The 11,068-nt window shown below is 37.3% G+C and overlaps 1 protein-coding gene across 6 annotated transcripts in view; it reads left to right on the top strand.

Annotated features, from left to right (window-relative positions):
* Window positions 1–2,152: 2,152 nt before the first annotated feature.
* Window positions 2,153–11,068, top strand: part of LOC146378761 (unconventional myosin-XVIIIa-like) — a 58,873-nt gene continuing 49,957 nt past the window's right edge. For 3 of the 6 annotated variants that reach the window (XM_084941783.1, XM_084941786.1, XM_084941790.1), the window contains exons 1-3: window positions 2,156–2,268; window positions 3,446–3,494; window positions 3,967–5,062. In XM_084941783.1, coding sequence (XP_084797909.1) covers window positions 4,094–5,062 — 969 coding nt within the window. In that variant the 5' untranslated portion in view covers window positions 2,156–2,268; window positions 3,446–3,494; window positions 3,967–4,093. Of the gene's footprint in view, window positions 2,269–3,445; window positions 3,495–3,966; window positions 5,063–11,068 lie in introns of all 6 variants that reach the window. The other 3 variants (XM_084941785.1, XM_084941789.1, XM_084941784.1) reach the window with 3 other exon arrangements.

Below are 11,068 nucleotides of genomic sequence, written 5' to 3' on the forward strand. Positions count from 1 at the left end.
AACTGTATAAGGAATGGTAATATGTTAGGGACTCAGTGGTAACTGACAGGGAATGAGTCATAGTTTCCTTGTATTATCCTGGTGGTGTGAGTCAGATAGGTTTCATTCCTTAATCTTAGTCAGGTGATAAGAAAAAGTTGATATGACATTTTTCTTTGGAAATGAATAATTCATTAACATTCTCCACTGAAGCTGACCAAGAAGTCCTCATAGATAGAGACAGACAGTATAGGTGAAAAATATATGGTAAATCATACATTACTAAAAAAAAAGGTACAGAGACTCTGCAAGACCAGTAGGTGATGCTACCAAACCTTAATAAGCAACAGGAGGTCTTACTACTTCAACAATTCCATGTTCCCTGTTATAATTTCATTGTTCATACAAGTTAAATAATATTCAGACTGACTGGTAATGCTGTTCAAAAGTTCAAAAAGTATTGTAGTTCATTCTTAAAACCTTTCTAATGAACATTGGGAAAAGAATAACTGGACACTGTGGGGATTTTTCACTTTTCATTTTGAGATTTAGGAAGAAATGTATTACAAAAAATTGGCAGCCTGTTCAGGGTGTGCCCTGTCTCTCACCCTGTGATCACAGGGACAGACTCTAAAACCCTCGTGATGCTGAATTGGGCAGTGGAAGGTGGATGGATGGATGGAAGAGCAAAGTAATAATGTCCTCCAGAGAATGAGGCTTGTTCTTAAGGTTAACGTGGATACAGATCTGTGCATGAATCAGTATTGTACACACTCCTTCTAGTGCATTCTTAAACTCTGCTTATCACTGAATGACTGTTCAATGAAGGAGCCCCATTGTAATCTATTGTCAGTTTTTTCCAACTGTATATTGAAAGTTTTGAATCTCATACAGTCCAATCAATGTTTTAGTTGGAGGTATTCATATCTCCCTAATCCAGTTCCAATGAAGAAAAAGTGTCCAACAATGAACTTCAGCTGAAAACAAAACTTTATGTTCACTGTCACTCCAAGCTGCTTCAGTGTAAATTTATATCCCGACATCAACTCGCAGTAGAGGTACGTGCCCCAGGCCAGGAGCACTACTATCAGAAGCCAAGTACTGGGCATCTCATTTGAGACACGGGGGCACTCCATGGATAAATTCAGACAAACCAGAATTTGCCAAAATGTAAATGCATATTTTCATCAAAATAGTAAGAGTAATAAAAAAAATGGAAAGGAAATCAAGTTTGGCATGTTGTAAATGTCTAAAATTATTTTTTCAAAATAGAATGGATCAGTGTGAGTAAACTATTAAGGTAATACATTTTAGATTGTGGTTCTCTTCTCAGAATTGCAGCTTCCTATGTGTAATGAGCTTTAACAAGCAAAACATATGGGATTATCTTTAGTTCATTATGTATGTGTATATTGAAACTGCTGGGAGAAGGAAGAAACGATGCAAATGAGGTGGAACATTTTATGCAATTGATCTTGCAAATTGAGTTCTAACATATGCTGTAATCAACTCATCATTGTTGTAGGAGGAATTATCCTAAAGAATTCCATATAAATAGGTAAATAATGTTTAAAATAACCATTCACCACAACTCAGATTCTGTTTGGGTTTAAAGTCTGTATGTCAGTGACTGTAACTCCAATGTCACTAGACTGTAACTTATTAGCTGCAAAACACTTTATGTGTTATCCAATGTGAAATCAACATGTTAACAATATAAGTTTTTCTCTACGAAAAACTGGCCAGCTTGGAACTAAATATCTGTGCTTACATCCTTTGTATGGTTAAAATAAAGACCAGGAGGGGTCACTGCTGTCCAGTGTAGTCTTCCGGAGCTTTCATGTGCTGTTGGATTTATTAAAATTTAGAGCGTTAACCTACATTTTGGACATCTAAATCGTCCTACTATCATTGAGGACTAATTCCCCCATGTTTCCAATTTAGACCATTAAGAGAGAGGTTGTTTTTCAGCTTTCCCTCTTTATAATATATGTATTTTAAAGTGTAATGAGGAGACTACTTAAGTTTATTAAAACTATTGAGCTGTTTGGGGGAAAATGAATTAATCATCTGATGTACGACACCATTTTCTAAGTTTTTTGTGTTTATTTCTTTACGAGGATAGCTGCTTCCCCGCAGGTCGCTTATGTCAAAGTATTCAGAAGTCGGAGCTTACTGCAAGCATTTGAAAGCATCACAAAAGCATTTGTCGCACCTGCTGACAATTCTTTGGAAAATGCCGAAAACCTGTAGTAAGACTACAACGCTGTCATGTTTAAGCAATTACAGGTAGGTAATTGTCATATGTTACAGTGTTACTTAATTTGTATCGTTTATCGTGAGTGACATTAGTACACTCTTTATCACTGCTAAAGAATGAGGGCAAAGCAGCTTAAAGGGAGAGCATTATGGCCAAGCTCAGGACTAGCCGTGTCGACAACCTATGCGTAGTGTTTAAAGTTCAAGAAAACGAAAAACTAATAACAACAGACCAAACTGCGCTTTCCAGTAATAAAATATGACGAAAATACATACCTAAATGTTAACTGTAAGATAAACTGAGTTGCTTTCGGACATTTCATAGCTTTCTTCTAAGAGCATGTGATTTAGCGTGGATTAGGTTTGAATTTACAGTTTACTGTTCAGCATGGCTTCTCGCTATACATATGGAGCTTAGTGGAGGCTCCCATGCACATAGCTTCCGTTTTCAATCATTTAGTGATGATGCTGAGTATCTGAGAGCAGGAAAGCTACGCTCTTTAAAACACTGTATGTTATTATGTAGGGTAGATTGAGGTGTGTCAAAGATAAGTTTTAGATAAGATCAAATTCCTCATCTAGGGTGCATATTCCGTTTGTTGATACTACAGCGGGGGATACCAGTTCCTATACACACCCAAATATATACAGGCTACTTTTCTATTGAACTGAATTAGATAATAGGTTGATACTGAAATAAAAATAGTGATACTGCTCTGCAGTTTGATAACGTTTTTTTTTTTTTTTTTAAATGTTTTTAACCCCAAGGTGTAGAAAGGACTTCAAATCCAAGTTTTAAATGTGGATTATGTTTTTCTCAAGAAGGTCAGAGGTCATGTGAAATGTACATGAAAACAGAATGACATGATTTGCAAACCATGTGAACTTTGTAACTCTGTAACTGAAAATGGTACAAAGATAATACATGAGTTGTTAAAATTGAGATGTTTTATTTTCTTTTTTTTTTTTTTTTAAATTTTATTAAATCTAGTGATCTTTAATTTGATGCCAGCAACATAATTCAACAAGTCAGGTCAGGACCACAGCAGTTCCTATTTATCTGTGGTTTCTGCAATGGTTTAGGAACTGAGAAGATCAGACCAGCTTTAATATCTTTTTTGATATGACTTCAGCTCTACAACAGTATGAATCTTCCTTTTCATTGTATAATGTGTTAAATATTTTCACTGGTGTTGTTTTTGGATAGGTGTGGAGTGCAGCCAGTCCAGTTTAGCAGCTAAACTCTCACCACAGAGGTATGCTGTTGTAATGTCTGCAGAATTGGGCTTGTCATTGTCTTGTTGAAATAAAGAAAGACTTCCCTGACACTTACAGCTGTACGTACATCCATCCATTGAGTCGTCCACTGTGGGATTGTTAATGTAATGCAGAACTAACACAGAGCCAGACAGCCATTCACAGTCACACCTACAACTCTACAGGGAAAGTGTGGATTTGAACCCAGGAACTTCTTGCTCTTAGGCATGAGTACAAACCACAGCACCACCAGACTTTCAGCCTTTCTGTATATGCCTTTCTACCATTCAGCATTATCTGTGCTTGCACAGATGTGCTAGTCATGTGTATGTCATAGTACTTATGATTAATTACTGACTGAATCTTTTTGCCAATTACTTAGTTAAACTCTGACAAACACAAGGTTCTTGCACGCTGTTATGCTTTCATCAAAGCTAGTCTGTGTTCACCTCTTGTTTCTTTTCTCTACAGATATCACTAAGCGAGATCCAAACCCAGAGTTGATGTTTTCAGCTGCTGTCATCAGCCTCTTTTCTAATAATTTAAGGTTCTCATGATAAATTAATCAGTTGCTAAATAACTACAGAATAGTTTAATCATGTTTCACTTAATGAAAAAAGACAAGGAAAAGGATTTGAGCAAGAAGGAAAGGGATTTGAGCAAGAAGGAAAAGAAAGACAAAAGAGAAAAGAAAGAACGTATGTCTCAGTCTGAGTTAAAGAGTCTAGAAGAGATGAGCATACGTAGAGGCTTCTTCCCACTTACTCGAGGAAACTCCAAGAAGGAATCTAGGAGTAAGTTGGAGATTTCTAGCCCTATCCCAATTAAGGTGGCCAGTAACACGGAACTCTACCTGACAGACGTTGATGCTGAGCATCATCACAACACTGTGGGGCAAATAAGTGCAAGCACCTCTGAAGATGTAAAGGGAATTGAGCTGTTAAGTAATCGCAGCTCTGTGAAGGAGAGGGCAGCTAAATTTGGGGAACTGGCCAAGGTGAATACAGTGGTGGGCCAGAGGAAAGTAGCTACCTTAACTCAGGTGACCCCAAAGGACAATGCTTTGGATGCTTCAGAGCTTTCTGGCCATAACTGGACTACACCATCTACAAAGTTACACCCGAGCTCAAAGGGCACCATCACAGTTCAGATTCCTGATATTGTGGAGAAGACCTTTCCTGGTGCAGACCTACAGTTGCCTGCACTTGTCTCTCCACCAGTACCAGATCCAAGAGAACTTGAGGTACAGCGACGCAGCACTGGGGACTTTGGCTTTTCTTTGCGAAGAACCACCATGGTAGACAGGCAGTCTGATGGTGGGGTGTGCCGGCGTGTTGTACACTTTGCTGAACCAGGGGTTGGGACGAAGGATCGGGCTCTGGGCCTGGTGCCAGGAGACAAGCTTGTAGAAATCAATGGGATTAATGTGGAGAACAAAAACAGGGACGAGATTGTGGAGATGATTCGTCAGTCTGGAGATTCAGTACGACTAAAAGTGCAGCCAATTCTCGAGCTGAGTGAGCTGAACCGCAGTTGGTTGAGGACCACTGAAGACCTAAGCAAAGATGTAAGTAGTACTCTTGACTTGGTCTGTTGTGTGAATATTATTTTGCTTTTTAAAAAACTCTACCCTTGATGCTAATCTATTTCTGTGTCATCACATTATTCTTAATACCAGAACCTGTTTTTGTGGCTTGTTTGCTTTTAATGTTGGATTATCTGAGATTTTTACATTTTTGAAATCATTGTGTTTACTTGAATTCCACTGAGAAACACAGTGGATCTGTTCTGTAAATACACATGTACTTGGGGTGAATCTTTTTGAAATTACTACAAAAGACCCTTTCTCTGTTATTTTGTATTAAGTATGTACTTTTGCACTGACCTTTAGTAGACTAAAAACGGATGCATTATGGGTGGAGTTGTAATGACATTGGTAATGTGATTTTGTACTCGCATGTATGGGGGAGTGTCTCAGTGTGTGTTTTGAAAGAGAGAATATGTTCTGGTGTACATATAATCCCCCTCCCACCCCCCAGTCCTTTTGACACCAAACAATGGGACGCTGAAGGAAACAACGGCCCAAATGCCGCCACAACACATGGCCATATGGTCTTGTAAGACTTGGCTGCCTGCCTATTCAGTTCTTTTCATCCAGATAATCGTGTGCAACAAGTGAAGGAGCATCAAGTTAAACTCTTTATTAGCTGGTGCAACAAACACTTTTGTTGTTGTTGTTGTTGTTTTTCATAATACAGTTTATACAGTTGGTAAGATAAACTTTGGTTGGGGATGGCAGTATGTGCTGCTTATGAAGGCACATTAGTGATGTTTGGAGCTGTAATGGAAATACTGGAATATGTTTAAATTAAAAGGTCAAAGCATACACTTTTCATTTTTGGATGTAGTTTTCTTTAAATACAACTTTCATTTTTTAAATTTAATTGTAATTTTGCTCATTTCTAACTAATGGTGTTTTTGAAAAAAAAAGTAATATTCAAAAGGAGTTGGTGTTGGTGATAATGATGATGATAAAATAACAGTAGTAGGCTTGTAGTATTAATTTTAAAGACCATAGATTTCCCAAGACAGCTTCATTAGATGGTACACCTGGTCAGAAGTTTGTTAATAAAGTATGAACGAATTTGGGTACAAAAATATTGATAAATTCCTGATTTGTGCATGAAACTCATACATACAGTTTACACACAGTGCATATACTTATGCACTGTGTGTCTCTTAGTGAATAAGACCTATTGTCTCCATTCTGTTAGAATACATAAGCTAGAACTATTTAAATGAATAGTTTAAATAAACACAGCCCAGTTGCTTCCCTGAAATAAGTGACTGTCTACTTTGTCCTACATTCAAGCAATCTTGACGATCAAAAAGACAGGCCTTTTGAAAAAGCACAAAATGTGCATGTGAGGCTGACCTAGAACCAGCAGCACTATTTTTAGGTGGTTATAATAAGCTCTGGATTCTCGATCTAGAGCTCTGCAATACAGTACGAGACCATATGATGCACCAACATACAGTAATTTTGTTTATTGGCTTAATTTTTTTAAATATATTTTTAAAAATATACTTATTCACTGTCTTTTCATTAGTCTATTAAAAGTTTACTACTACTGGAGATGGTTTGTTTTGTTTAGCTTAGCATAAAACATGGAATGGGGAAGCAGCTCCCCCAGGGTTTTTTTTTCCTTTTTCTTTTGTTTAAAGAGAGAGGTAAAAATGTCAGTTATCACCACTAAATCTCTCAAATGAAGACATTATATCTATGCCTTTATGTAATGATGCTTTAGAAAGGATAAGTTGTGTTTTTAAAGAGCGTTATTTCTTGGCAAGGAGCATTGACTTTGTCAAATCTTGTCATCATTGTCAAGTTGCCAAGCAACCACTGACAATCTTTGTAACTGCTGTGAGAATACAAGAATAATAAGCCTGTTACTGAACAAAAACTGGCTAGGATTGGTATCGGCTAAACACCTGCTCTCTCACAGTTTGCTGCCTGTTGTTTTTTTTCTTTGTCATTATTGTGTCGTGTCTGATTACTGTATTGTCAGAGGGTTTGCTGGAGGCTACGTATGTCCTTCACCTTTTACAAACAGTTCTATGCAGCTGTCATTAAAACAAATATAATCTACAGCAATTCAAATGAACTTGGATTAAATGAATACCATGTCAAAGTGTTTCATATTTGGTATTCAAATAGTCAGTGGAAGATCCCTATCAACAAACAGCACTAACCCCTGCACCAAACTTAAATTACCTTCATCTATGCACCACTGAGCATGTTAACCTTTTAAGCATTGGGTAAAAGCCAAAAAAACACAACCCTTTTTTTCCCCCTCACAGTAACTTCTTCGTTATAGACACTGAGTTTCTGTGTGCTTGAATAATATGACTGCCCTGACTCATAGTCCTCTTCCTGCTGTATATGAGTGCGTGCCTCTGAGTGATATAATGATACTCGCAAGAAATTTTAAAAGGAATTAGACACCAGATTTCTCAGATTTCTTAAGTGAAATATGTCAAGATTTATGCAACTCCTTCAAAATAATTTAAACCTGAATTATGCACTGAGTTTTTGCTTCTCCTACATTTTTACATAGTCTGCTTTAAAAATTATGTCCAGCCCTGTTTACTTAACCGACTTAAAATCTGGGTCATCTCTTCTAATTTTGACAGTAAAGAATGATGTCCCATAATTTATTTCTACTTTAAGCTTGCAAAGACATAGATACTGATGAAAAATCTCAAGCAATTACTGAATTTCTTTTTCAGGATAAACAATATGGAGAATTGAATTTATAAACATCAACCCTCTCAATGAATATGAAACACAATATAACAATTCTTGCTATGTTATATGTCTGTCATAGTTAAAATAATCTGTATAGTTCTAAAAATGTGGTAGTCTGATTCATGCTACAGCTTAATAATATGATTCAAACAGCTTTGATAGTATGGAGGCATAACTGGGTCAGAATCAGTAGTGTCTATGACATATATAGAGTCCTTAATCTTTAGTCTGCAGCAACTGTGTGTAGACAAACAGTCGACACTTTGCTGTGTCCCAGTAACAGACTCTGGGGATTAGCAGTCTGCTCTAGATAGATGAGCCAGGCTGTGTGTTTTACTGGATCTTGCTAAGTGCTAATGCAAACTTCTGAGCTCACCATGAGATAAAGTGCTATGTAACTATTTATAGCGTTTTGGACATTAAACATAATTTAATTAATTACTTCTAAAGGCAAAAAAAAAAAAAGATTTTAGTTTTAATGATTGTGAATGAACTAAATGAAAAGCCAGATGATAGCTGGTTATTGGAAGGTATGTGCCATGATTGGCCTACCTTACCAAACCAGTTTCTACATTTACATATTTTCCATTTAACAATACTTCCGGATACTAGTGAGATGCCTTACCTTTCAGCTTTGAGTTACCTGACTGGCTTTACCTGTAGTCATACAAAAACAAACAAGAGTGTTTGTTGGTTATGTCCTTAAGCATTTGAACATATTGGACATAGTCCTGCATTTTCAGAGGCTAAAAACTCATTTAACAAACAATTTTAAGTACAACTTGTTTTTAAACCTTGGATGGAAGTCCTTTGCAGTCAATGAAATTATGCTTTTTCCTGCCTTGAGATGCTCGACTAAGCTCTTACTTCAGCAACCTCAAGTTTCTGTTTGAGTCTTTGTGCCGTAAAGTTTGTCTTCAGTAACCGAAAATGGTTCTCTGCTGGACTGGACTGTGATCATGTGACTGACTTGGGCAGACTGGCTTGAACCTTTTTTTTTCATTTTAGTTTTTCATCTTGAGAAACCCTTGGGTTTCTTTTGCAGTAAACATAGCATAACCCTCTATAACCATCTTTTTCAAAACTGTGCAGACTCTTTTTTAAGTTTTTTTTTTCTTCTTTTTTTAGAAGTTTAATCTGGTCTTCCTATTTTTTTGTGTAACCGGTCGCTTGCACCTTGCTATAAATGTCATTACATTTATCTCTTGAGTTATTATAGAGTTGAAAATAGTGCATCTCTAAAAGAACACTCCTTGAGAATGTTCCTGACTTGGGTAGTTGATGTGAAGTTCTTTTTCTTAATCAAGAAAATAAGTGTGTCTTGAATTTTCAGCCTTTTGATGGCCTTCCTCACTTGCATCGATTTCCTAGACTGAAAGTTCCGGTGAACAGGAACCAAATGCAAGCTGAACACTTTGAAACTCTTATGTGCTTGATTTAATAATGAAAAAACAGGCTTCACGTTTCCATTAAACTTTAAGTTAATTGTCCAACTACTTTTATACTGTAAAAAATGAAAGACTGTTTATAAAACTCTGTAACTGTTACCTCAGTATTTATTTATTTTTGTTAAACTCTGAATTAAAGTTGAAAGTGTTCTTTCACACCTGTCTTGCTTGGTCTACAGTCTACTGTGTAAAGACTCAAAATAGCAAAAAATTGTTTGGTTGTCTTGTGACTTATGGACGTAACTGTATTGATCAGTCGCAACATTGAAATCACCTCTTTGGGAGCATGGTCTTTTGAGGGTGTCCTGTGATTTCTGGCAGCATAACCCTTGGGATCCTGTGTGTTGTGGGCATATTCTGATGCATGCAGCAGTCATTTGGTAAGAATGCCTTGTGCTCTGCCATGTTCCTGAGCAGTTTTTATGGTGTGTATTATCTGCTTTAGAAGGCAGCTGCCACTGGGGAGTGCTGTTGCCATAGGAGAAGAAATGAATACAGGTTAGGTGGTGGGGCTGAAGATGAGTTCAGGGTGATTTGGATGAAGGATAGAAGTAGAAGGCAAGGTCTACAAGATGGTGGTGACAATTGCTGTGACAGTGACACTAACAAAAAGACTAGAAGCAAAGCCGAAAATGCTAAGATTTCTGTTGGGAGTGACCAGGATGACTCAAGTTGAGTGGTTTGGAGACAAAGTTAGAGGGGCAATGTTGAGATGGTTTGGACATTCACCGAAGTTTAGTGGATATATTCAATGAACTGACGCTGAATATGAGCTGCCAGGCAGCAGGGAAACCACAGAGGAGATTCAGAGAGTGTAGTGAGGAAGGACAAGCAGAGGGTTGGTGTGACTGAAGAGGATGCTAGGGATAGGGTAAGATGAAGGCAGATGATCTTCTATGACAGCCTAAAGAAGATGATTCATTCAATTTAGTTCCACTTCACATTTTCCTCTGTGCTCTTGCTTTCAGTGTCTTTGTGCAGCTTCTTGTCATCACTGAAACAGAATGACAGCTTTAATGACAACTCTACATTGTTGATGTATATGGTCCCATCTGTCTTATGTTGTGTGAAACTAACATTGAAATACTAATGTGGGTATGATGCAAACAAACTATAAACACACTATAAAACAATACTGGTCAGTGTATGTCTCTCATATTAAAACCCTTAAAACTTTGATATACTCTTTGCTTTAGGTCAACATGTCTGCAATCACTGGATAGTGTTATACCTTAGCGTTTACATTGAACAGTACAACATTGAAACTCGGTTAGTGTATGTAAGAGATTAGTTTATTGTTTTAAAGCTCCCTCTTGTGGTGGAAAATGTGAAGAACACTTTTTTGTAGCAAATGTGAAATACATTTTGGGGTCACTAGATAAAATGTTCCACAAAAGTGTACTTTTATATTATTTATTTCATATTTGTTATTTATGTATTCCTTCTGGAGGTTTGTACAGAATTAGCTGTATATAGATTTAGATGTAGGTAGTAGGCATTTGTTGGATTACTTAATCTATGTGCTTGTGCTATCTCTTATAGTTTTGGATTTCCTTAAAATAGGTGGGTTATGTGTGTGCATGTGAGGGGGGTTATAAAAGATAACAGTTGGTAAAGCGCCTGAAGAGGGATACTGTTTTTCTGACTCCCAGCAGGACAAGAGGCTGACAGGGAGAAGTGGCAGTGGCAATTGATGTGATGAACACATTCTATTTATAACCACTGTTCAGCAGCTGCCACTCTCTTCGGTCTCCTCTTACATTACCCCCCTCCACTCCTCAGGCCACAGCTTAACTGTGCTGTGCTCACTGTGACC

This window comes from Perissodus microlepis, chromosome 10 (assembly GCF_051167445.1).
Source record: "Perissodus microlepis isolate ML-2025 ecotype Zambia chromosome 10, ASM5116744v1, whole genome shotgun sequence".
Classification (NCBI taxonomy): Eukaryota; Metazoa; Chordata; class Actinopteri; order Cichliformes; family Cichlidae; genus Perissodus; species Perissodus microlepis.